Source organism: Lepisosteus platostomus, chromosome 2, assembly GCF_059453375.1.
Source record: "Lepisosteus platostomus isolate fLepPlt1 chromosome 2, fLepPlt1.hap1, whole genome shotgun sequence".
Lineage (NCBI taxonomy): Eukaryota > Metazoa > Chordata > Actinopteri > Semionotiformes > Lepisosteidae > Lepisosteus > Lepisosteus platostomus.
This window is the reverse complement of record NC_142612.1, coordinates 33,050,253-33,077,534: the sequence shown is the minus strand read 5'-3', so window position 1 is coordinate 33,077,534 and position 27,282 is coordinate 33,050,253. Positions and strand designations below refer to the sequence as shown.

General features: G+C 38.3%; 1 protein-coding gene across 3 annotated transcripts; it reads right to left on the bottom strand.

Annotated features, from left to right (window-relative positions):
• Positions 1 to 823: 823 nt before the first annotated feature.
• On the bottom strand, positions 824 to 22,374 carry LOC148676262 (B- and T-lymphocyte attenuator). Of its 3 annotated transcripts, XR_015926352.1 has the most exons (7): positions 22,136 to 22,374; positions 9,588 to 9,929; positions 8,270 to 8,308; positions 7,746 to 7,868; positions 5,871 to 5,908; positions 3,171 to 5,453; positions 824 to 3,135 (listed from the first exon to the last, which is right to left on the bottom strand). XR_015926352.1 is itself a non-coding variant. In XM_088606103.1 (6 exons), the coding sequence occupies exons 1-6, from the start codon at positions 22,203 to 22,205 to the stop codon at positions 5,088 to 5,090; spliced, it is 978 nt and encodes a 325-aa protein (XP_088462229.1). In that variant the 5' UTR covers positions 22,206 to 22,374; the 3' UTR covers positions 824 to 5,087. The 3 variants fall into 3 exon arrangements, 2 of the variants coding, with proteins under 2 accessions (XP_088462229.1, XP_088462241.1); XM_088606103.1 differs by having other exon boundaries at positions 824 to 5,453; XM_088606115.1 differs by having other exon boundaries at positions 824 to 5,453; positions 5,871 to 5,905.
• Positions 22,375 to 27,282: the final 4,908 nt, after the last annotated feature.

The window sequence follows — 27,282 nt, the reverse complement described above, 5'->3', positions numbered from 1 at the left end:
GAATGACAACTGGCCTTTCCTGACCTGATTGAAACAATTAACTGAAGGAAGTGGTCAGAGCTCATATGTTCCAGGTCCTCCAATCTGTGGGCTTTGAGGACCGAGGATGTGCACACCTGCTATAAAGGAATGTCGAGTACATTGATTTGACTGCCAGTCTTTGCAGAAGAGGAAAAAATCAAATACATACACAAAAAGCACATATATAATTGTTTATATACATTTGACATTTGCTGGGATTTTTCTCTGCAGAGTGAGAAAGACATAATCACACATTAATCCTGAACTGTAAAACTGACTTGCAGCTTCAATTTCTTCAGCAAAGAAGAAAATAAGTTACAGTTTTAGGTTTGGAGTACAAATTGAGCAAATGTTAGAGTGCATTTTCATTGAGATTTCTCATAAAAATGCACGATATCATGGATTTTGTAAAGAAAATACCTTACCTATGCTGTAGTGCCGAACATTAGTTTGCCTTAAACGAATCTATACACCCACAATTTAAAGGATCACACTTCCATTGAGTTTTTGGAAGCTGACAAAGTATTTTAAGTGGGTTTGTTAAATTGCATTCAGAAAAAGTTTCACTTGTGCCAAAAACATGATGTGAACATGATGCTGGATTTTTTTTTTATTTGCACAGGAAGAAAGACGTGCAGAATATTGTGACTTGCGTGGCTGGATCTATTCTATACAGGCTGCAAGGAGATGCATTAGCCGTGACCTGCATTGCCGTGTTTATCTGACTTAGAACTTCCAGTTCACTCCCCCTGACATCTCTGCTAAATATTTTCAATTAAAGTTAAAAAAATACTTTGCAACATGTGAGAAAAGTGTTTATTTGATTAAATAGCAGAACTATTTAAAGCTAAACATTTTCATTGTTTAAGCAAATATTTTACAATATGCACAACACTTTTTTAATACAACAACCAACTCTTATAAAAAAAAGCAGCCGTGGAAAGTCTGTTATATTACATTGTTCTCAGACCGGTGACACAGAGGGCAGCTGTATCTCCAAGTCTGAGCAAAGTTTGTGGCATTTTAACCATTACAGACAATAATCTCCATATCTGAGCCTCCAAAAGAGGGGGATTTTGCAACAGTACAACATTAAAGGATCTAGTCAATTGAGAAATATTTCACAGGACCTCTCTTGACCATTTCAGTTAAATGTAATTTTATACAGGTGGAATTAAATTAAGTCACAGCTTGTGGTATTCATAAAACATCATAGAGCCATGACAAATGTGCAAAAGATTCATAAATAAAACGAAATAAAATAAAATCACAGGAAACTTCAAGTATTTCCCTTAAAGCCATTTCTTTAGTTCCAATACATTCAAATTAGTTTTCAGAGTAAATCTCCCATTTCTAAGGATACTGAAACTGCATTCTCTGCTAGAGCATTGAAGAACAGTACAATGGAAGTATGCACAACAGCAAATACAACAGCCATAATCATGACATAATTGTCCTACATAATTGATTGGATTTAAACTCAGCTAACATACAGCAGGATGCTACATCTATAGGCAGGATGGCTTGGCAGTGAGAGTCACTCACAGTCTGTTACAGTTGTGCTTTACCCCAGCCTGTGACTGTTTCAAGTTGTCCATCAATGTGTATTTATTAATCAGTAACTAAAGGCTTGCGAAGGAATGGACACAAATGCTCATGGGAGAAATATTAGCATTTGCTCTAGATGACATCATTGATCCTTGGTGTGACCCTTGTGAAAATAAACAGGGCTTCCTGTCAAAGCCTTTTTATATTTGTGCCAGTTGAACTACCCTGATAATATCTGCTTTGTTTGGTCACAACTTACAAAGGGAGTACTGTACAAATCTACATTACATTAACCCTGTCAGAAAAAGTATTATAAACAGATTGAACTTGTAAGCTATTTAAATACCAACAATATTAATTACATAAATCTCGACATCTACAAATTGCACAAAACTTTAACCTTTAAAACACAATATAAAAACAATATTCATGCACTTTGAAATTGAAACATTAGACATTTAACATTAGAGTTTTTCGGTGAGATAGAGTAATCTGACTCTCACAATCAGATTTAAAAGACCACTTTTAACCGAAAGTTAACCATACATTGTTAAGGTGTTGTGGTATTTTGTCAACTTGTTTCAGTTTCTTATCAGACATTACTGGAAGTGAGGGGCCTCCCACCTCCATCTGTGAAACAGGAGAAGAAATTTGAGCCGGTGGGGGAAAATCTTTTGATTATATGAAAAATACAAATGTTTGGAATTTCCCATTAGTTTCATGAGGGGTTAAAACATTACATTCTCCAACGTCTTAGTGCTTTATTCCAGTATCAAAGACCAGGGAGAATTCTCATAAAAACATATGCACCAGAGAGGGAAAATCAAGAGTTACTGTAATTCTGTCATATGTTTTTAAGATAACAAGATAACTAGACATACACTATTTATATAAAGGTTTTAGATTTTAAAGACACAAAATGATATACAATAATTATTTGAATCAGTGGACAAAAACATGTTACTAAACTGTTTGAGAAACATCAGAAATGTTGTTATTTCAAGCATTCCTCTTCATAATTTGTCTACTGATTTTCTGATTAAAGAACAATATATGTCAAACCTGAAATGAAAAGTTACGATTACTGATGTAAATATCTCACTGATGGAATAAGTTAAAAAGTAAAGGAAAGCTTCTCTCTGTCTGTACTAATAGAAAGCACTAGATGGAACATTCAGATGTACATGAACATTCTGGAGGCACTACTTTACTCAAAGGGTTATGGGAGTATGGGACAAGCTATTCAGCCAATGCTGGGATCCACAGAACAAATAGTTACTTAATATCTAGTATATGAATGGACCAAATGGTGTCTCATTTGCAGACTTACTGAAGTTCTTTCATGTTCTAAATTTCTAAAGTGGAAAATTATAGGTAACAGTGATGTCACAATGTTTTGGGTTTTTCGAATACAATACCTTTGTGATAAGTGTCACCTCCAGAATACAAAACTAGCTCATTTATACCCTTAAAATTCAATTTTACAATGTATAAAAATGCCTTTTTTTTTCAAAAACTGAATTCTTCTTACTTTTTACTCATTCATAAGCTATTACACTGTTATGCCTTTGACATACAAATGCTGTGGCACAGGGTGATGCAGGAATTAAATAAACATTCATTTAAATAGCATTAAAACAGAAAAAATAATACAATATATACTATATATACAATCACGGACTGTGAAAATCTCAGTTGGGTTAAAACATTGAAAGGTGTGCTGTGGTATTCTGAAGTTTGTAAGGAGAAAATAGTTCATCTATAGATGGCAAAGGAGTTACAGAATTGGCTCTTCTTCAAGCATGTGCAAACCCTGTCCTTTCTCAGCTCTGGTCAGTGGTTGTTTGACAGCCTGTCCCCACTCCTTTTGAAGTTCAAGACATTTAACTTTGGTTCACCTCACATTATGCAACAAAACTCAGGCCCTCTTCCCTCAGTTGATGCTGTATGTGTACGGATAAAGACCACCATCCCGCCACCCCTCCTCTCCTGCAAGTTCAAGAATTCAATGTGTGCACCCTGAAATATTTTTCCTCCTCACAACTCTGCTCAAAGAATTTGTCAACCACCTTGTGGAACCTTAAACATCGAACTTCATTCATAAATATAGTGTCTTTGCATCTAAGAATGGAAGAAAAGTTAATGACAGTATGAAATGAACTAAACACTCTTACAACAAGACATTTGTTGAAAACAAGGCAGGAGAGTGTCCACCCTCTTCCTGCTATCACTAGGACACTTAGAACAGCCATAGAGAATCCCAAGACACTGTGAATGCTGCAGAAAAAATGTGAGAATCCAGGACAGCAGACCATGAATATTGTTCTGGACATCTGTGTGACATTTCAGGAATAACTGGAAAGCTGGACACAGTCTTCTGAAAATAGTCATTGTGCTCTGTGTATAAGTTGGTTAGAGGTTGTAATGCAATAGATCATGTAGGTACCCACGTCAGCATGCATAGGCTGCAAAGGAACAGGTAACAGGTTTACCTAACACCTGAAGAAGGCTTCACAGCTGAAACGTTGTGTTTCCTTTCTTATCTTTTCAGCATGGAATAAACCTGTTACCTGTTCATATTGTACCACTTCCGGGTTCACATGCATATGTGCCCTCGCCACTCCAGCCTCAGGTTGACCCTCCACTACTGGGGCTCAAACCTGGACCTCCAGCATCACTCGACAGGGAACCAGCCAGCTGAGCTAAAGGCAGATCTCCCCTCAGCCCACCGGCTGAGGTCCCTGCTAGTCAGTGGGAAGGGCGGTGATGTCACCATGCTGGCAAGCCGGCTCGCTCAACCTATGATGTTGACCGTATTTGTTACACTATATATGCAATGATCACTTCTAAACACCCATTCAGGGTAATAATAGAAAGTGATCAGAGCTGTACTAGACCATAAAACCTGAAAATGCTGGATGTCAGATCATTGAGAAAGATGCCCTTTGTGCATCTTCTTCAGTGTTCACTGGAAAACTACATCTGTTGTAACAAATTAAAACTCATGTCTAACCTTCACTGAAGTTCACTTCACTTCTTGCATCCTCTACAAAGCCCTCAAGTCTTTTCTATAAAAATCCTCAGTCATTTGGCAACTTATCATAAGCCGACCCCTCATTGGTCAAAAACATAACAAAAAACCACACAGGCATTCAATTCAGCACTAATGTTCCCAAATGGACATAATGCATTACATTAATAAATGACTTTTTTTTCTGTACAAGAAAGAATAAAGGAATTGGAAACAGTCTAATTGCCTTCAAGCCTGTACTTTTGACCAACTCAAAAGCAGACCTAAATAACAATTTTATTTTCACTGAAGTGTGCCATTTCATCCACTTTTTCTTCCCAGGTATAATTGTTTGCAGTAGCACCATTACATCAGATATCAGATATCAGATATCATATCAGGTATCACCAAACGCACATAATCCCGAGATCTGTTTAAATTAACATCATATTGAACTTTTGATTGAGCAATGGTTAATGGCCAATAAACGTACCACCTCTATTGGACCTTAGATGCGGATGGCTGCATACTCGGTGTCCTCCAGGGGCTCTGAGGAGCGCGCAGCAATTTTGTCACTGTTGTGGTTCAAGGCTGCGTACACAATGGGGTACACTTCCTCTTCTCCGCGCTCTACATTGTCATAGATGTCAGAATGGTCCACCATTACTGCGACCTGGGAAGGGACTTTTTGTCTTGCGGGTGAAACACCATTGGGAGCTGTCCTCTTGGACCTGGATTTTCTCCGGACACCGTCGTTATCATACGTGGTGTTCATCTCGCTGGCAGGACCTGCGGTTTGGGAACGCACACTCCTAGGCCGGTCAGGGAGACCAGGAGGAGCACCGCCTTGTCCAGATGGCTTTGGTGCGATGTGCTGACAACACGACAGAGGAAAACAATTCTGAGTGACTGTCGTCTGGCCAGACGTGCACAAGAAAACAAAGTGAGGAAAAAAATATCCAAGGCAGCAATGTTATGAGGAATATAATGTGAGATTTCCACAGAACTCTCCAGTTTGGGTTATAAACACCAGACATCTGTATCAGGTCTTCCATGACACACAGAACCAAACGATTAGATATGGGTGTTTGCCTGCTCCTTTGTGTGTTTGTTCAAAGCAGCTTTTTTAAATATGAAAGTTGTGTTTTAAATAAAACAGTCTAAACATCACCAATGTGCTGATAACAGGAGTATGACTTTAATCAATACAATTTTTATTAAGCACTGAAAAATGCCGCATTTTGTCATGTTTATTTTTGTAGCTGTACAGTGCTGCTGGTAAGAAACTTACCTGTTTTGTCTGGACTGGTGCTGCAGATTGTGGTGCTGCTGAACAAAACAGAAATCAGAATCAGTTTGGAACACTGCTGACCTACCAAACCAACAATCTCTAGTCAACACTAATATCGTAGAGGGCCATTGAAGAAGGAACAGGCTGTGATTAATTGGGTTGTATTGATGGCCAGGATTGTGTTAATGTCCACCCCCCCTCAAAGTTTGTAACTTCAAATTTTCTAATGCAGATGACGAAAAGGGGACAATTAGCAACAGTTTAAGAACACACTGGCCATGTGTTCCAGGAACTGCAGACCAAGTGAGCCATTGGCAGTGGAATGAAGATACTGCACAGAGACGTTTAATACTTGGAGGCAAGGAGCAAAGAAACCGGTCTGGTCAATCGATACCGAACCAAGGGGAACTTAGTGCAGCCTACAGAAGGACTCCTGACATAGCCGAAACGGAGACTGAGGAAATTAGACTATGTGGCATCCTTCTTCTCTGCGTTGCTGGTCTTCTCTGTATCATCAAGACTTTCTAACTCCCTCTCCTCATCACTTAAAAGGACAGCTGGTCCTCAGGAAATCTTTTGACCCTTGGAAGCACCTTTTGTTGCTGCAAATGCTGTTCTCTTTGTGTGATTGGGGTAATAGTGAATGTTGTACTTAGAAAATAAAAAGGACACTTACTGTATACGATACTAATGCTTGTTTCTGGTCAGTGTGTGCAATAGTAATTCTGGGTGATGAACAGAACCTGTGGTTAAGTAGAGGGGGCCTAGCACCCCGTTTTATTGCTAGGAAGCGTAGTCATACATGAGGCGGGAATAGTTCTTGTTTGAGGGGTCACCTCACTGTGACACTAACACAAAATTACAGTAATGGGCTGGCCATTCAATACTGATCGTCTCAGCAGCAGACGCTCCAGGCTGGGTGACGTGCATTTAAGAGAGCAGATGTGGACTTGAGATTAAGCAATCCATTGGAGGGCAGAAGAGGGAGGGAAGTAAACAATGGAAGGGAAGGGAAGACCTTCCTGGATTTTTAGAGAGGTCAAGTGGAAGGCGCATCCAGGAGGAGATGCAGAAGGTGATATTGGATGGTAAAGGCAGGAGAAATGAGGACAGTTTAGGGCTCATGAGGTGGTAGGAGACTCCATGAAAGAGGAAAAGAGCAAGAGCTCCCAACTGTGATCCTGGAGGCCCACACAAGCTGATTTTCCTTCAAACTGAGCTTTCAGGTATACCACCAAACTCCCAATTGACCTAATAGCAGGATCTGAGCTTCTTATGCAAAACATAAGTCCTTAAAAGAAATTCAAGATAAAGTTTCTTTTGCCGTGTTCAAAGCACTTTGCACCAAAAATATCAAGGCAAGGCAGTGTTAATTGCAGTGCGGTGGCTCTGTGGCTAGGGATCTGCGCCTGTGGCTGGAAGGTTGCTGGTTTGTATCCTGCGACTGCAGAGGAATCCCACTCTGTTGGGCCCCTGAGCAAAGCCCTTAACCCCAACTGCTCCAGGGGCTCAGTATGAATGACTGACCTTGCGCTCTGACCCCAAGCTTCTCTCCCTGTCTATGTGTCTCATGGTTGGGGTATGTGTAAAAACAAATTCCTAATACAAGAAATTGTATATGGCTAATAAAGTGATCTTAGCTGAAGACTCACTTAAGGAAAGGGATGAAAATCAAGAGTTGTGAGGGTTCCCCTGGACCAGAGCTGGGAACCCCTGGATTAGAGGACCCAGGGAGCAGATATAGAAACATAACAAGAGGGTTCCCAGCACTGAGCCTTGAGGAACACCTGTGGTGGGGGGTGGAGAGCAGAAAGCAATCCACAACATGATGAAAACTCTTTAAGGTGCTGTGATACTGCATGACAAGTCACTCACATTTTTGCCCTCGGATGCATAGAAATGAGATGAACATCACAATTATGATGAAAGCCACCACTCCAGCACATATGTAAATATAGGTTAGCCAGTCAGGATTCCCTTGCCGTGGTCTTTCTTTAACTGAAAAATAAAATACATTTATGCCAATTAATATTAATTGATGATTTTACAATTATGTATTTTTTGCAAGTAAGCCTAAAGAAGTAATCAGATATCATCAAATCACAGTTAATTTAGTTAGGTGGTAGATATTATTTAATATTACATAATAAAACAAACACCTGAAACACACATGCAAACTGCAAAGGATTTCTCCTCTTTGAGTTCTTTCTGGCTCACACTTGTTAGGCCTGTATTGTGAACCGCATTTCAAATTATGAACCCGATACATATTGATGGTTTCCATTGCAATTTGTAGTTGGAGGGTGGAGGTGATGTTTTGTGTTTTTTTAGGAGATACTTAATACGTTATTTCAACTGGCCCTCTCAGTCTTGAAATGTTGTATTTTTAATAATCTTACCTGTCATGTTTTTTTCACTGCTATTATTTGTAACTGCCTCTGTAACAGAGAAATATACAGAATAATGTGATAATTAATACAGAATATCATAGGATTAACAGTAAAACACAAATAATAAAATATACAACCAAATGGAGAGGAATATGATCTTATGCAATATATACATTTTGCTGCATGTTTTAAATATTACTATTATTACTACAGTCCTCCTATTTGGCACAGATCTTTGTGATCTTTATATTGTGATTCTGCTTATTGACCAAAGTTATGTCTAATTTCTTAAATTATTTTAGCAGTTGCATTGATCAGAATAATGTAATTAGTATTTCTGTACTAGTTTGATGTTAGTATATTTTTTAAATCATCTAAACTGATCGCACTGGAACTTTACAGTGGCAAAGAAAAACATTCTGAATACTTGTTTATTGAAGGAGTTACAGTAAATGTTCATCATAATAGAAAAATAGAACAAATGTTTATACACAGAATAAGTTAGCCACTATGAAGTACTAGAACACATTTAAATTAGGGGCTTACAAATTTCTAATTGTTTTGTAGCATATAACAAGAAGAGAATTATGCGGTGTGCATAGTATGGTACCTCCTATCTTCTACAATGGCTTAAATGTCTATCTATCATTACTAATGCTTTAACAATGTTGATCAGTGTTAATATCTTTATGCGTTTATGAAGTGTCATGTCTAGCCTAAAGTGTTTCCAGTGTAATTTTATTAAGATAAATGTAAAATCCTAGTTGGTAACACATTTCATATCAGCATCTGATACATTTAATTAGTGGCATAGTAATTTTACGTTAGTTGTATTGATTACAGGTTAGTTTAGACAATAAAAAGGAAGAGTTAATCAAACTTTGAAAGCATTTTTTTTATGTTTGATTTTGTTCATCACCTGTTTTTTCATCATTTTGACAGAATCTACCAGAATGTACATTGAGTGTGGTAACTCAATAAATGTACAAAAAACAAGCCTATGTTATTTTATCATACAGTTCTGTCTTTCAATATACACGATAGTATAATTTGGTCAAATTAAATATCCCTATTTTAATTTGGAATATATTTCATATCATAACTGCATGTCAAAGCTATTGTCTGTCACTGCTGATTAAGTTTTAATGTTATGTGAGTCTTTCAGAATGTATGCATATTTTAAAAGTTCAATGGTATCTTTTATAATTTGAACATATCATTTCTAAAAATGAGAGCATTTCCAAATGTGATCAAATTATTGTACTGTATGTCCCTGACATTCAATCTACACAATAAAAGCAAAGGTAGGAAAGACGTGACTACTCACCTGACACAGAGACAAGTATGGAGTGGCTCACAGTACTTTGGTACACAGAGCTCACATTTGCTGTAGCTTCACATCGATACTGACCACTGTCATCCCAGGTTATATTAGTGAAGGTTAGAGAATAGGTGGCTGAATTGGGATCCTTCTCCTTCCACTCAGTTGTAATAATGGCTGTCTCCTTCACAGGTTGACAAGTTATCTCATGAAGTTTACACCATCGCACCACAGGTTTCTCCTCACAGTATTGAATCCCACAGTTTATTGTTAATCGTCTCGAAGCAGAAATATTCCACACAGAGTTTCGTGGGACTAGAACTTCCAAGGCACATTCATTTTCTTTTCCTATAAAAAAGAAAAAAAAAGTCACTGAGCCCTGTATAGGGAATGTTCCATTTCCCTTTATTCTTTAACATTTTTAATTTAATAGTATTAAAATATTGAAAAGCAACATCATTAAACAAATAAGAATGTACTCTTCTTCTGATAAACATTCAAAGCATTTTTCCCTCTAAATATTAAGTATGATACTAAACAATTCGTGGGCAAACAAATTACTTGTCTTGGGGCTAAGAACTAGAACCTAGGTTGTTAAATATTAATGGTTTCTGTTCAGATATATCAAAATATACAAGTGAACATTCGAAAGAATTACTTATTTGATCCTATTAGTTCTTAAATTGTTTATTTTTCCTTCTCAATTTCCTTTTTTATTCATACACATTCTATCAATCTTGTAATTCTTTACCATTGATGGTCAATGCATAACCTAAAAGCTTTGCAACCTATTCTTTAATCTTAATCTGCTATTATTGCTTATATGCAATTTTAAAACTATATACAAACTTTTAACTTAAATTAGATTTGTCCCTCAGACTCAGCCAGCCCTGGAACGCAGTGGAAAGCTTGATAATAGTTAACCACCAAATCAAGTTCACAGAATGTGAAAACTGGCATTTCTGCTGGTAGCAATGAAACAATTATCCTTGAACACTGTCATGGAAAATCACCATTTACTGTAATGGTGGTATCTGAATAAGGTTATTACCAGGATCTTCTGGGATTCAGTAGGGTTACTGCTAATTAAAGGGGAACTGCAGGCACAAGTTCTAGGACTGGTTATTAAATCTCGACAACAAAATACATTCATTGACATTATAGAAAAAAAATACGCATTTTGAATTAAGCACAAAAACGTTGTTTTCTTGCATTCAAGTTCCCACGAACTGCAATGTGATGAAGCCCTTCCTGCTCCTTGGTCACCATAATAAATAATCCAATTCGATTATATGAGTGAATTAGTACAGGTTGTGCAGCTGACATTTTGCCGCAGAAATGTTCCAACATGGTCTGCATGCAGAGTTAACAAATAAGTAGTATTTGTCAACAAAACCATGCCAAAATCGAAAGCAATTCCTGTTTCTATTGGATTAAAACAAATGTAATCACAGGCCATTGTTGTAAGGGGCACACATTTCACCGGAATTTTGTTGCCTCCTTCTGAATCGCAGAACATGGTGCTGTGCATACTATCTATTTTGTGATGTAAATTGGAGGTTTTACAAGTTACTGTTTAGATTTTACTTTTATTGTGATTTGAAATGCACTCATCAGTGCTTATTCTTTCTAATCCTGCAGTATAAAGATAGCATTGCACACCTACAGTCAATTGCCATCAAATATTATGATGTATTTCTGATTGATTTGAATGGTTACATCTTTCAGTTTGAGAATCAAACTTTGGTGTAAAATAAAGGCCAGCTTTTCAGAAAGCTAAATATACCTTGTTGAAGGCTATACTTGTTATCTTTGTATTTTATCCATACCCCTTCACGATCGCATGGTGTGGCAAATGCGAGAAAAAAAAACCCAGGCCATAATAGGACACTCAGAGACACTCAAAGCATTATTTACTCTTGTTAGACTGTGAGCAGCCAGTGAGTTTCAGCAGTCGGTCACAGTTATTGGCTTCCACAACCCCTCCAGGCTTCTAGGATGTACCAGTGGTCCCCTTGCAGAGGAACTGTTCAGTCCCAAAAAAAGTCCTCTTCACCTCCTGCACAACTATTCTTCTACTCTTCTGTAATCCACTAGAGAAGCCAAATTCCTGTCAGTCCTCTCTGTTCTATTTCTAACAAACCAGGGACACCCTAACACACTAAACTTGGCTAATCCTCCTAATAAATAGCCAGACGTCCCCTTTAATAGGAAGATTTATGTTCCTTGTCTCCTCAGATACCTACTGGCGCATCACACGGCTTAACTCTTTTGGCACTCAGCGTCCAATTATAAAGGGGGCAGTGCGGTGGCTCTGTGGCTTGGGTTCTGCGCCTGTGTCTTGAAGATTGGTGGTGTGTATCCTGTGGCTGGCAGTGGAATCCTACTCCATTGGGTCCCTGAGTAAGGCCCTTAACCCCAACTGGTCCAGGGCTGCTGTATAAAATGGCTGACCCTGCGCTCTGACCCCAAGGTAAAAATTTCATTTTGGTTCCCTTAATCAATCAGATCCACTCCAAAACAAACACAAATACTAGCTTGTTTCTTATTGACCTCTCTAAAATTCTCCGGACTGGAGGCTGGCTGCTGATGTTAAAGCACAGGAGCAAAACATCTGTGCTGTCTAAACTCTAATTCTTACTCCTGACTCGCTCCCTGAACTGCAGAAGCTTAAACAAGGCCCCCAGTCTCTACTGTACATTCTGGCTACTAATGTTACCCAATAGTAACTCCTGTGGAATGGGAATTACCCACTGGACCAATCGTATTAGCTTTTTCCTAACAGTGACTTTCCAGTCACACAGAACACAGATCAGAAGTGTCCAATCTTTACTCCAGGGGAGGCCTTGGCCATAGCCTAGGCTTGCACATGGCATCTCATTAGTCCGTACTTGTTTCACTTTTTAATAGATTTACTGCATCTTCTATAGCACCTTTCATCCCAAAGTGCTTTACAGATAGATTGACAACCTGTGAAAAATATTAATTCAATGCATTTGCTATTCCATTGTCATCATCCATAATGAACTGTAATTAACCCACTGCTATCCTTTACACACTGAACTTCTTCCTGTACCATTGTTGAACTGTAACAATTCAAATATTTTCTTGTTCCTGATCCTATTCTTGATTTACCTATGAAACTACCTAGGCCTATTTGCACACTATGGCAGATGCAGAACTATCTGTTTTTATTTTGACTCCAACTCACTGATTATTAACTGTGTTTCATTTTACATATACTCATTATACATATCTCATATCTTAAATTTTGAATCTAAAGTACCACCTATTGTATGAAAACTGGCCATTTATTGTGGGGGTGAACTGTTTGGTGGGTTCTTTTGAAATTTCTGTTCCTTTTCCTCTTTTACAAGTTCTTTGCAGGTAGTTGCTCTTAGTTTTAACACTTCTCTGCCTCCTTATTGTAATAGAGTGAAGTGCTAGAGAAGCCAAAGAGGCTGTAGTGTTGTGATTTGTGTGTGTAGTACAGTAGTCAGAGTGGAGTCAGCATGTGAGCATATGTCACTGCAAGGTGGCTGTTAAGTTGAAATTATTGAATAGCTAAAATTAAGTCAGTTTGTTGCGGTAGTTATATCTTAGCAATTGGTCTACATTAGAAGCAAAAGAAAGATATAACACTTATGTGTTGAGCCAAGCTGATTCTCTTTCCGGGGGTTTCGGTAAGTCAGCTGAGGTGATCTTAGCCATAGAAAAGTTCCAGTTCCAGTGAAAACTGGAGCCTGCAGTGAGTGGTGTGTAACTGGCATATTAATTCTGTGCTGCAAGGTTTAATTATATATTCTGAATGAGACATTTAGATATACAGCCTCTCTCTAAATGTCCTTTGTGTTATATTTTAAATTTCTAGTTGTTCATTTTTTATTTTTTATTCTTTTGACTCCATATTTTGATAGTTTCCTTTTGGGAAGGAGTTTTAAAAACAGTCGGTTTGACTCTGAAATGCCTGGAAGCATCTACAGAGATTCAAGGTGAAATCTTAAAACAACAGGTGATAATCGGCCATTGAGCTGTCACACAGCTGATTGAGCTGAAGGATTGTAAAAGTGCTGCCTGCCTTCCATACAATAACACTTATACTTGCATATCTAGACTCATATCAAGTTTATGTGAGACGTAAAAATGTATTTTCTAGGTTAAGAAATAACCTATGAGGACAATAAAGCATATGCTCTATTCTGGGGCAGAATATCCAATTGCTTTCCTGAACCTATGTACTGAATTTAGTATCATGTACAGCAGAATCTGAGTCTTGAGAAAATGTATTTCTTTTCATATTGAGGGAACATAAGTGGATATTAAGCAGGAGTGCATTTAGGATTAAATATAGGAAGTGCTTTCTTTACACACAGAGTGAGTGATGTCAGGAACAAGCTACACAGAAACATTGTTGAAGATAACTCAATAGGATCTTTATAAAAATAACCTCATACGATTCTTTATTTTTTGTAAGCGTTAAGAGTCTGGCAGCCAACAAGGTACAAAATGTTCGTCTCTTCTGTAGCGGCATTCTTGTAATTGTCAATACACTTACATTTATCTAGATATTCATTCAATCAATTAGGCCAGAGTATGTGACTGGGTCCGTAGCACTGCACAGTGATTTTGCAGTTGCTGCCCTATTTTTGAAGCAACCTTTAGCAAAGAAGATCATTAAATTGTTGATCTATATGTTTTAGAAGCATCTTCAATCTTCAATAATACAGCTTCGCTACCCTTGGACACATGCGCTGTGTTCCAACTTATTTTTCTTATTCAAATCAATTTTAAAAGGTCTGAAAAAAAGAGAGGGCAACCCCTTGTGACCGAGTCTTGTAATATATATTCAATCCACACATCAAAAGGCTGCACAATTCACATGAGATTTTGTAGTACAGCAGGTGCTCTTTTACATTTTTGTTCATGGAAATGTGTGGTCTGTTTTACAATAGGGTGCACCCTTTTCCTTTATATTATGAGACCCTCTTAAATAAATGTCATGAGCAAACGAGAGTGTTACTGATGTTCTTCACACTTGTTTTCTCAGGTACTGTGAGAGGCTAATTTACCTAAAGGAAGTGGTGGGCAGAAGATGTTAACAGCCTTAGAGACATCCATCTTCCATTGGTGCTAAAGAAGCAGTTCAGCTGTTCTTTATTCAGTCGAGAATTTCCACTACCCAATGTCACATTTCACAACTCTCATGCACGTTTTAGTACACATTGGAAATAGAGTATAGACTAACAGGTTCCATTTTACACTTCTTTTACATCAAACCGTAAATGCACAGGTGGATTAGAACATACACGTCTTTGGGTGTGTTTATCTAAGACAAATGTCTTCCTAAAAAGTGACATGAACAGGAGAACACAACTGGAAACTTTGTGGAAGTGCATTTTAAACTGAGAGCTTCTTCACGTAAAGGGTTGTGGGAGTCTGCAACTGGTTGCCCAGTCGTGTTGTTGGAGCCAACAGTGTTTTTCTTAAGAAATCTTAAGATCTCGAGATCCTTGATTCAGTTGCTGAAGCATCCAATTACCTGACAGGCTACATGGGCTGAAAGGCCTCCTCTCTTTTGTAACACGTCTTATGTTCTGATAGACAGTATTAAACATCTTAAACACAACTGTAGAGTATAGCCCAGTCATTGTTTTTTCATTACAGGACACTTTCTGACAGAAAGATATTGTTCAAAAATTGCTTTCTCACTGTACATAGCCAGTTTTCTGTCCTCACCACCATCAATCTGTGGATCTCCAGAGAATCAGTCATCTGGTGTGTCGTCTCCGCCCACCCCACACTTTAACTTTAAAGGTCTGATTTAGTATGAATTGTAAAACCATTTCGTAATCAGCTGAACCTTGTTCTTCTACTTAAATTGCTAGGTGATGATCTCACCCTAATAAAATATCTGTCACATTATGGTTATGGGGTTGAATGTAAGAGCAGAATAGCACTTTAGAAAAGGTGAGAAAATAATGCAAATGTATGAGAACATATTTCTTGTTTTATGTGCTTTTACTTGTTATTGATGATGGGCCTCTGTGAAAACTTCAACAGGCTCAAAGAGCACAATACAGCAGAAGTGCTTTACACAAAGAGTTGCGGGTGTAGCCCACCCAGCCATGTTGTTGATGCTGACACCACCGTTTCTTTCAAGAAACAGCTGGATGAGATCCTAGTATGAATTAGCTAATAAAATGAGACGGGATGAATGTCCTCCTCACATTTGTAACCTTTTTTTAGGAACTGAGTGAGAAGGGACTGTCAGAATTTAGTATTACCTGAAAAAGTTTTCAGTAATCAAGAACTGGAAAAAGAAAAGGCTGACATTTAGCGATGTAGAAAAGAAGAAATACTAGTGGTCCTCAGATCTAGTTTCCAAGAGCAAATGGAAACTTTTCTCTGGGTGTTCTGCTTTTCATTTCAAATTAATTTTTAATTCTTATGCTGTGCACAACTTCGCACTTAGTAGGATTAGTTAACCCTTTACACTACGTGATTTAAAGAAAGCTATGGAGCACAGAGGTGCAAAGTTGAGATCTGGTCTGATAGACCATAGAAAGTACAGTATTCAGAGGCTCACGCGCTGCCACATCATATCTTTCGAGAGCACCGAGTTCTGCGGAGGAGGGGGAATCCAGGGATTGCACAGGAAGTGACTGGCAGCAAAATGCACTTTCAGGGTGAGGTGGCAGACACCTGACGTTCCCTTGTAAAAACAAACTTTCAGTGAAATTCGGTGAAATTTCTTCTCAAGGAAGAGGGCGCTGAAAAAAGTGCGTTTACGTCCTACGCAAGGGCACAGGATTACTGCAAATACATAGAATATCGATAACTATTCCCTCTGGGGAGAGGCAGAACTGCTTTACATGGCACAGAGTGTGTAGCCCCTCTGCACTGGTGTGAAACCTTACGTAAGGAGAAAACCACACGTCCTACTCTGTAGGCTTTAAGTGCCTTCTCACCTGGAATGATAAGCTGTTTTTTTAGGGGGGGGGAGGTTTCTACTTTGCCCCTGGGTTTTTTACCTCTACGGGAAATTCTATGTTTTATAGTAGTGTCAGTAGTGACTAATACAGTACGTTAACAAGCATGAAAAAAATATATTTTCTTTTGTTTATTGTTTGTTTTCAGAAAAGAAAAATCCCTGCCTTAATGGAAACCTCAGAAAACATCAATTTTTTTAGTTGTGCAATAACACCATAGCACTTCTACTGTATATATAGGTGTTATATACCGGAGCGTATTGAATTTTGAAACACTATATTATTTCCCTACGGGATCAACCTACATCAATTTCCCTACAGGATCAATAAAGTCTTATCTATCTATCTATCTATCTATCTATTATTAGTCTATTCTCAATGGTAGAGAAACCTGAATTAAGGTTAGGCATTTTATATAATGGCTTTTTAAAATTAATTATGAGAGTCTTCTCCTTGTTTAGTGAACCAGTTAAGGGGGTAATTCCACACTTTGGATTTAACTTTATTCGCTATGAAAACTTTACTATGTCATATACTGTGTATGTGTAACATGACAGTAATCAAACACTTCTTATTTATAAAAGTTATCATTTAAAAATATACTAGTAGAACCATTTGTTTTTTAAATCTTATGGTACTGGAAGAATTATGATTGAGTGATCTTGTTGAATATTGTTTTGTATTATGGTATTGTACTATTGTTGTATTATTGTTGGATATGTTATATGTTCATAAGCTCTGAAGCTCTTTACAAGACAAATTCCCTCAGGGGCAATAAAGGTTAATTCAATTTAATTCAACAGTCTACCCAGCGATATCCTGGCTTCTTTTAAGAAATGCCTGGATCAGACCTAATTTTCTAAAAGATCTCATTTTAAAATCAAACAAACTAGATGTGAAAAACAGCAACCTCTTCTTTAAAATAACTCTCATAGAGATTTCCAAACAGAATAAAACAGAAATACAAATCTTAGAATGACACATAATTAATTGAACTTGATAAACAATCCACAAGCTATGAATAAGAATAGCAACACAGACCTTCATTAAGGTCAAGATTACTAGACAAGATAAGAAATTTATGTGCACTTTCTACTCCTAATCTGTTTAATGAGTAATAAGACATCAAGATCAGAAACTACAATATCACCAAAAAATAAAGTTGAGAAATATGGAAAATGACTAAAAGTGTGACAGGTAAGGAGGATAAGTTCAGTGTCTAGAAACTGAAAAACAGCGTACACCAAAAACTATATTCCCACTCACTTTAAAGGTTGAGTATTATTATTATATTTTTCCTTCCAGTTTTTCTTTTTTCCGAAAACAAAAACCTCTCAGTGACGCCACAGAGCTGCCGTGCTGCAATTAACAATTTGTTTGTGATGTCTGCCCCCACTATACATTATTAACGACAAAAACAGGAACTGATGGAGACAATTTTAGGTTATGGTGTCACACACGTAATTATCTGGAAAACACTCTCATTTGAAAATTTATTGAAATATGTTTATTTAGGGCCTTTTTTTTCAAGGAAATGTAGGAAAATCTTTTTAGTTTAAAACAGAGAAGACTATGAGAATTCAAAATCCTCAAAGGCACTGACAGAGTCAACCCCATGGACTGAATGGACAGTGAGACATGATGTAGAGGACACACACGGAGCTGCATTTACAACTGAGAACAGGAAGCACCTCTTTACATGAAGGGTTGTGGGAGTCTGGAACAGGCTACCCAGACATGTTGTTAAAGAAACAGCTGGATGAGATCCTAGGACAAATTAGCTACTTATTACCAAATAGGCTACATAGCCTGACTAGCCTCCGCTTGTTTGTGTCTGATCTTATGATCTTAAGATCTATACAATATATACAATTGAAATCTGCCCTTGTAATGGCATGAGCTTATCTAAAAACAATAGCCTGTCTTTCTGACCATGTTACAGTAAATCTCTCTTCTGCCAGGACATGCATGATGCTCTGTAAATTCACTAACTAAATTAATGAAGAACATCCATCTTCTGGCATTTTCCTTACTTTTTTCTGATTTTTTGTCTCTCCTTTAAGTGTTTTGAGAGATTCCCACTCTCTTATCAATCTCTTATGATCTTAGGGGTGGAGTGGTGCTCTGTGGCTGTGGCTAAGGATCTGCTCCTGTGGCTGGAAGGTTGCAGGATCAAATCCCATGGCCGGCAGAGGAATCCTACTCCGTTGGTCCCCTGAGCAAGGACCTTAACCCCAGCTGCTCCAGGGGTGCTGTATAAATGGCTGCCCCTGCGCTCTGACCCCAAGCTTCTCTCTCCCTGCCTGTGTGTCTCATGGAGAACAAGCTGGGGTATATGAAAAGACAAATTCCTACTGCAAGAAATTGTATATGGCTAAGAAAGTGATCTTATCTCTTGTCTTGAGGGGAGGAGTTTCACTGATAACACCATGCTCATAGAGGCTCAGCAAGAGACAGTCATTGCTTCAGCCCAAGCCAAGAGAACACTAGTCATCAATGAGTCTTGACTTCACCTCACACTCTAGTGAATCAAGAAGGGGTGAAGTGTGTCCCCTCCTGTATGTCAAGAGCTACATAAGGGATGAGATATAAAATTGAGTTCATTAAAAGCTAGTGTGCCAAATGAAGCAGTAGTAAAATCTCATACAACACATTGCATACTAAACAAATGATGCACAGCAGCAAAGAGCAAGAAAAAACAAGAATAATTGTTATTCACTGAAACTGTATGGTTTTGAATGGACTACTAAATAAGAGAATATAAGCAGAGAAAAAAATTGAATCTGTTTTTGTTTGGGGGGGAGGATAGAAAATAGGTCTAGGACAGTCAACTTGTTAGTTACTAAGAATTTTAAAACCATGTGGAGCTTTTTAATGTTTAATATACTGTATGAACAAAGAGAGAGAGAGTCGGAAGTGCTGAAGCTCTGGGGTGATTTAAGCAAATAATTATAGTTTATTTGTCTTTGTTATTAAAAATAATATAAGTTACATAACTCAACCCTTATTGTTGCATACCAATGTTAAAGCTGGTTTGAGTTTGATCTGGTGTTTTGTGTTGCTTTTACTACAAGAGCTGTAGCACAGCATTATGGAAAAGCGAAGTACCATGCTTCATTCTGACTGCCGTTGTCAAATGTGTTGCTGTGTAAATACTGTAAGTACCGATCTTTACGTAAAGCCTATATCCGAGCCCCATTTGTACAGAGCTCGTGCTGGTTTACGAGGCCTTAACATGACGAGAGAGCACGTGACTCCACCTCCCAGACAGGACACCGGATAAAACCGTTATCCCGGTAAATATGTAACTGCAATTTGCTGCAATAAAAAATATATATATATATTCACAGACAATATAATGATGGGCTATCAATTTATCCCACAGCGTAGCTACCCATGTTTATGGAGTATTCGCTTACCAGAAGCACCTTCCAGCACTGGTGGGTTTATCTTAAAACGTCATAAAACGTATATGTTGCATTTGCCTGAGAAAATAGCCATTCTCCACCTAGTTCTAAACACATAAGAACATAAGACAGGTTTCTAACACAGATGACGCCATTCACCCCGTCTAGCCTGTTTGAGTTATCAATTATTATTTTCATCGCACTACTCAGTATTATACAGTGCTAGTTTATTCTTATTGTAGCCAAAATGCTAACTTTAAAAATGTGTATAATACAGCTATATTACTTTATATTAACATTTCAGTTTTCGTTCTAAAAAATCTCAGGGGAGATTTTTACACTGCAAAAAAGATGTTCAGAATAAGTCTCCATTAAGAAAATATCAATTAATTTCCTGGAACATTTTGCTCTGAATGTAGTGCACCCACAATGTTTTCAGTATTTTCTAGGCAGTGCTGTACGCTGAGTATACAGTCCGAATATCTGTGCTTTCCTGAGCTGTGCTGTTTTCCCTACCCGCTTAGGCTGTATCCGGTTGGGATGTGAGCTAGCGACATTTCTTTGGCATTGGTGATCGATAGAGGAATGATGTAAGGTTCAATCCCTAATTTCTTGCGCATATTGCTCATATATGTGGATACATCCCAGTGAGTCGCAACTCTCAACAGAGGCTCTCTGCAAAAATAACGTCTACCTTTATTTTCGAATTGCCTTCTCTGCGCTGATCACCACATTGAAATTTATACACAGGAAACAGTAAAAATTAACCAATATTCTTGAACAGTCTGTGTTTGACTAAAGCCTTCATGACCATCATTTGCCAGTCTTTCCACTGAACCAGAGTTCAAGTTTAAAGTCGCACATTATTTCTCCTTTCTTAAAATCTGAACGTTGCAATTTCACAATCCTTGTCAGTAAAGTGTCGTTGTGGTATCTAACGTTAACAGGTTTCCTGTCTATGATTTATTTTTAGCAAAGCCAATGCAGTTCGACCCACTTTTTGGTAATAGATCTTTACATTTTATTCTTCATCACTGTTAGTTTGGAAGGCACTAATTATAGGACTGTAACTCTTACTTATCTGCTGTTCTGTAGCTCAAATTAAATATGTTCATTACTGTCTGCACATCAGACTGTCCCCAGTCTCTGCTTAAGCCTGGATTTAAATTTGCTTTCGCTAGAAGATGGAGTATAGCATTTTCATTTAACAAAGCTGTTTTTATTTACAGAATTAATATGACAATTGTAACCTATGTATCACATCTATTTAGGGAAAACAGTTCAGGTGAAGAACTTGCTTATAAAATGTAAAAAAATGAGCTGCATTTCATAATGTCTATGCTGCATGATCGCTTCACAAAAATTGAAGCTTTTTTAAATTCTGGAAAAAAATGGGAAACAATACTGCACAGGTACAGGAAAGGGGCTCGAAGATTCTTACATTTCAAACAACGTCGCTATTCCTGTCTGACCTGAACAGCTTCAGATTTTTAATAGTTGTATCTCTGAGAGACAACAGCTCCAGAGTATACAAAAGTGATGCTACAGAAAGGTTCTTGAGTGCAGAAGAGTTTCCATGATTTATAACTGTCTCTTCCTAAAAGCATACTTAAATCATCACATGTGTCAATGTCTCTTTATGCTCAGCCTAAAGAAGAAAGATGTTTCAGGTTTAGAAATATTAAAGCTTGTAAAAGACCGTCATTGGATTCCAAGTGTCGGGAAGAGTCATTCTCCCTTATTTGATCTTATTCAGAGCTTAATATTTAACTTTTTCACCCAGAAACCATCTAAAATACATCATAAAGCAAAGATAGCTGAAACGCAATTTGTGTTGACATTGTCTTTGTCTGAAAGCTTGAATGGTTAAGGTGTCAGAGGAACAGCTTGTTGGTGCCTTTGAATTTCATTGTTAATTTTCCCCAAACTGTCATGTCGTGGTGGAAACAAATAATATTTTATGCAGAGTCAAGGAACAGATACCACCATACAAATTAATTCAAATATATCTGTGAAGATGTAAATTTGAAACAATCCCTAACAATCTTTAAAGTTTAAGGCCTAGCCGTGCGGTAATTACCCAGTACTGATGTGGTACTGTGTTCCCATCCTCAGTGGTAATGACACCTCTCAGTACGCCAGTGACCGGGTTACTTACCCTGGACCTGTGAGCTCACACTGAGCAGTAAGAGCAGCTCCAGGATCAGCCTTCTCTGTGGGGGGAACATTGCTGGTGCCTCCAGTGGGGCTCCTCCATGAACAGTAACTGCTGCTGTGAGGAGAGAGACGTGCGCTCAGTTAGACAGGTCTGTGGACTTTTTTTCTCATGTGCTGAAACACCACAGAATAGTTTGCAAACTAGAAAGTGTCTTGTCTGCACATGTGTGCGTCAGTTTACTCCCCTCGCCGAAATGCTTGTGGTTTTACATCCTTTGCACAGACTCCTCCTTTCATGAAAAATTTTGCCTACCTGTAAATAAGAAATTCTCTGTTTTCTTGGTCCTATTCCTGTCAAGGAAACACAGTGTAGATTATTATCAAAATCACTGTATACAGATTATATTGTAGATAAAAAGTAGATATATATTTGTAGATAAAATCCTTTTGTGCTTACATCCATAAATTGCTGAATTAGGTATTTCAGACAGTCTTTGTAAGCACTCTCAGTTCTCATTGCACATACTATTTTTCTTTCGCATTTGTTGGGGTTGGTTCCTGGAAGCGCTAATCATGACTTCAGGTCAGACGTTGCCTTTCCTTTTCCTTTGAATGCTTAAGACATTGTGGACTTTGGCAATAGCCATGAGGAACCACAAAAAAAAAAAACTATAAATGAGAATAACATAAAAAAGTGAAATGTCTGATTTTACCTGGTTTGGTCCTGCTGTTGTCTGCAAGACGATATCCTAGCTCGTGACCCCAGTGTTTTATAACTCTTATTTCCTCCTGTTATCGCATCTCCTTGGGGACAAGTGAAACAGAGGGTGAACATTTTGACTCAAGCTGATGAGATAACATCTTCACATGACCAGGAGCTTCAGCCATGAGGAAAAACAAAACTTTGCGGAAAGTGCTTTTTTGCTTACTGTACGTACTGTATGAACAAGCAAAGCAAAGTCGGGTAGCCATTGAGGGGTTGTGAAACAGTCGTGTCACAAAAGCTAGTACAAACTTCGTCCGGCAAAAACAGGAATGGTGACATTTGAAAAATGTTATTTGTAATGCTTAAATATCTAAACCTTCAAAGCAGTTTTAAGATTTTATTTTCATTTGTACTGTGTCTTAGTGATAAGAGCTGTGAACTCAGTTACCAGATGAGCGATGAGTTTCAGGTGCGGACAGTGCTGTTGTCACAGTACTCTACTTTATTTACTCCAGCCCAGACATACTGTACATATCTATGTAAATGGTAACTAGTGTTCTAGCGTTGCTGGAAGATAGACAAGCAGGAGACTGGTAAAACAGGGCTTAGTGTTACAGAAGTGAAGGCTCCTCCTTGAAAGTATAGAGTTCTGGCACACAAGACACCTGGTCTTACGGCACTGTGGAGATGTTATACTGTATCTGTGTTAGCCACTATTCTGAGCCAGGGCAGAGCAGAGTTGCAATTTATTTTTACACTAGCGAACCATTAAGGACAATCTCTCCAAACTCTCCATAGGAACTTAAGAAAGGTAACATATGAAAGGAGTCCATTCAGCACATTTAGCCTGACAAAAGCCTGAGTAAGCTGGCCTTTAGAATTGTGAAGGGCTTTTAAATTCTCCCACACTGGGTGAAGAGTTGAAAGTAAAAGAATTTCTGGTTGAACTACCTCTTACTGTATGAAGTCTTACAGTCAAAAGTTAGTCTTACAGTTAAACTGTGCAAAATCAAAAACCTATTCTGTGATATATTTACTTTTTTTAAATATAGCTACCTTATACACAATAAGTAAGTGGAGTATTTAACATATCTCATCTATAAATGGTTACCATTCTTTTGTGATTCATGCATTGGCTTTCTATATGCCAAGGAGCACTCCTTCACTGAAGAACGATGAAACTAGCAAGTCTGGAGCAGATCTTCAGCACACATAAGAACCTGTCCTTAGAATAAAATAAGCTGATAATTTCAGCTGAGAGCTGAAAGTTCCATGGGATCCAGGTCTCACCATTGTCCCAAATCCTCATGAAGTTATCTTCATATTACCTCAAGTTAACACCTTGATAAAACTACTTAAGCGGCCCTGTTTTTAAAGGAAATAAAATACTTTTATTTTCCAGACATCCTGTGGTATTAACTTGCGGGCTCTGACTTCAGTACTGCCTTAGATCTAAGCACAGTGTGGCCTCTTTATGCCCAACTCTAGGAGTTCAAATGTGAACACATATTTTTTTACTTAGCATCGTGACATGTGGACCTGCAATAGTGACATACATTTTCCATCCTGCAGGATGATCCCTCCACTGGGGCCCTCTTTTCTGTCCACCCCATCATCTCATTTCGTCGACAACCTAATCCAAAAACCTATTAACCTTCTTGTTCACAGCTTCCTTGACCACCCTCAGCAATCATCCAACCCATGCACTTTCCCTTGCAATAGAGCTCGCTGTACCTGCAAGTACATATCTAACACCACACTCATTCAAGGCCCCTCAGGACAATTCCCGATCACTCAGATGGCAGCATGTACCCCCAGCAACCTTATTTAATCTGGGGAAACAGGAAGGAGACTCGGAGACCACTTCAGAGAACATGTTAAGGCTGTGAAGATTAAAGATTTTCCCAAGCCTATTGTTTCTCATTTCACCTCAGACGGCCATGATCACACTAATTTCTCCATCTGTGTTCTCAAAGATGGTTTTCCTAACTCCCACATCAGAAAGACTACAGAAACTAAAATTATTCTGCAGCTAGGATCACACCTTTCCCCTTCTCTCAACGACAGACTACTTTTCTTCTAAATTCTCTCTATTCATTGTTGGTTTCATTTCACACCTCTCCTCACCTCACCTATCCTGACTTCCCACCTCCTGATTGTCCTCTCTTTCTGTCCCCAGCTCCTCCCCCTCGCTCCTCCTCTCTCCCAGCTTTTGTTCTCCTGCTACATTACCTTTGTTTACTGCCCTGTCTTTCTCACACCTGAAGAAGGCTCCATGGCCAAAATGCTTTTTTTTCTTTCTTCTCTTTTGAGCATAGAATAAACCTATTACTTGTTCCTTTATAGTGACATACAGTATATTAACAAAAGACAATTTTTCAAAACTGCAGATCAGCAAGCCAAGAAGGCTCAAGCTTTTTGTTTTCTTGTAATTATTTATGTCTTTCTATTTGATGTAGAATACTATCTGATGTTAAAGTGAGTTCTAACCCTCAGCATGTCGACTCTATACAGACCCAAGTCAGGCCCTGCTTCTAAGCTCAGCTGTTCAGATTGCACACACAAATCCTAAAATCCTCCCTCCCAGTAATGTGAAAACCGCCCTCTGTCCTGCCTGCCCTTCATGGCTAATCAAATCTCTCACAATTCCAATTTGCAGTGAAACTGTACATGTTTGTTATTCATGTTTGTATGAGTCACATCAGTTCTTACAATTGCAACATCTTTTATTGTTTGTTTTAATGTATAGTGCTAAAGATGCTACTGATGCTTTAATGATGCTAATTTTGTTACAACAATCTACCCATATTCTTCTTCACATTTGTTGTGAAGAAGACGGAAAGTCTGTGTCTCACGCATGCAACACTGATGCTTGCTTGTGTCTTGTTTCCACCAGCCTACTTTAAGAGAGGGGCACAGTAGGGGAAACACCCCTGTCTATCCATACTGTATATACTGCTGGTGTGTGACACCCTGCCTGCATCCATTTAGCCAAAGCACTGAAAGCAGTAAACTACAACCCCCTAACATGGCTGTTCACCTTGTTTGAAAATACAGTTATTTCCTCTTTTTCTCTACACATTGAACAAAAAAAAAAGAAGTGAACAGTAATTATCGTAGCCAATTTGAAATCTTGGGGGAAAAAATAGTTCTTTGTGATACCAGCATATGAACGGAAACATAATCAAAGAAAAAATAGTTTTTTTTCAGAATAGTTGTGGTCTGTATGTTGCAAAACCTTGCTAACCCCAGTGCTGTGAGAGTGCAGCTATGAAAAGCTAGACTCTTTTTCTGTCACCCCCTGCCACACAGCTACGGCCTGGCCACACGCACTCTTACAGTTCAGCACAGTACAAAGGCTCATACTGAGCTGTGCACGCGTAACTATTAGCTGCGGAGAGGACCCATTACCCTGATGTCTTTGATATTTTGACACAGCCTGATTCAGTTCAGAGACTTTTCCTTAGCTGGTAGGATGTGTTAAGAGAAGGCTGGCCACATTATCTTGTCGTAGCGGTCAACGAACAATGAAGTCATCTCTGCCTAACCTGTTGTGTCACTTCCTATAGAACAGCACACTGCACTTTAGCTGTAAGCTTTGTTTGAATTCTATATTTAGCCTCTGGGTGGGCTGTCAAGGTTAATAATAGAATGGGGGCCACAGGCAGTGAACTTGAATGGGGAAATCTCTAAAACTAACCTAGGCGAGGGGACTTTCATCAGATGATTAATATTTGCCCTTCTAGTTACATAAAGGTTTTTAAAATATATATGTAATATTGTAATTTTGTTACAAGACAATTTGACTAAAAGAGTAATCAGCAGTTACACTTCACTAATCTGGGCTGCATTGCACACGCACACAAACACACCCTCACACACACATTCACAAACACACACACATACGCATAAACACGTGTAAATATATACATGTACACACAAAAATGTGCATACCAACACACACATTAACACAAAGATACATATATGTACAAACAGTGTGTGTACTACATGAATCGTTCGTGCTGTGTTGGTACCTTGAGCTGACTGGCAACACCAATTAAGAGGTACTGAAAAAGGGAACTGCAAGACGTCAGTTTAAAAAAATCTCAGGTCAAGAAAGGATTTTCTCTTTAAACAAAAAGTTTTGGTTGCATTTTGACCCAAATAAAGTTTCAGTACCTGACATTCTTTAATTGGACAATTGATTTCCTCTATCTGAACCTTGCATTGTACAAACCATACTCCAGAAACTCCTTTCGTTTTCTTACAGCTTTCTTCAGTCTGATAATGAACTCCCTCTTCTTTTTTTAAATAAAATTATAAATTGTTTCTCCTCCCCCAGCAGGACCCCCTAGGAGACACACAGCAGCCATTCTGCACCAGCAGCCCCACCTGGGTGACACACAGCATTCTATAGGCACACTTGCACAGTACTCCCAACT

Coding starts and splice junctions, on each gene's coding strand:
- LOC148676262 (XM_088606103.1), bottom strand. CDS start 22,205: ATGTTCCCCCCACAGAGAAGGCTGATCCTGGAGCTGCTCTTACTGCTC. Junction 9,930..22,135: donor TGTGAGCTCACAGGTCCAGG/GTAAGTAACCCG, acceptor TCTTTTTTATAG/GAAAAGAAAATGAATGTGCC. Junction 8,309..9,587: donor CATACTTGTCTCTGTGTCAG/GTGAGTAGTCAC, acceptor TCTCTGTTACAG/AGGCAGTTACAAATAATAGC.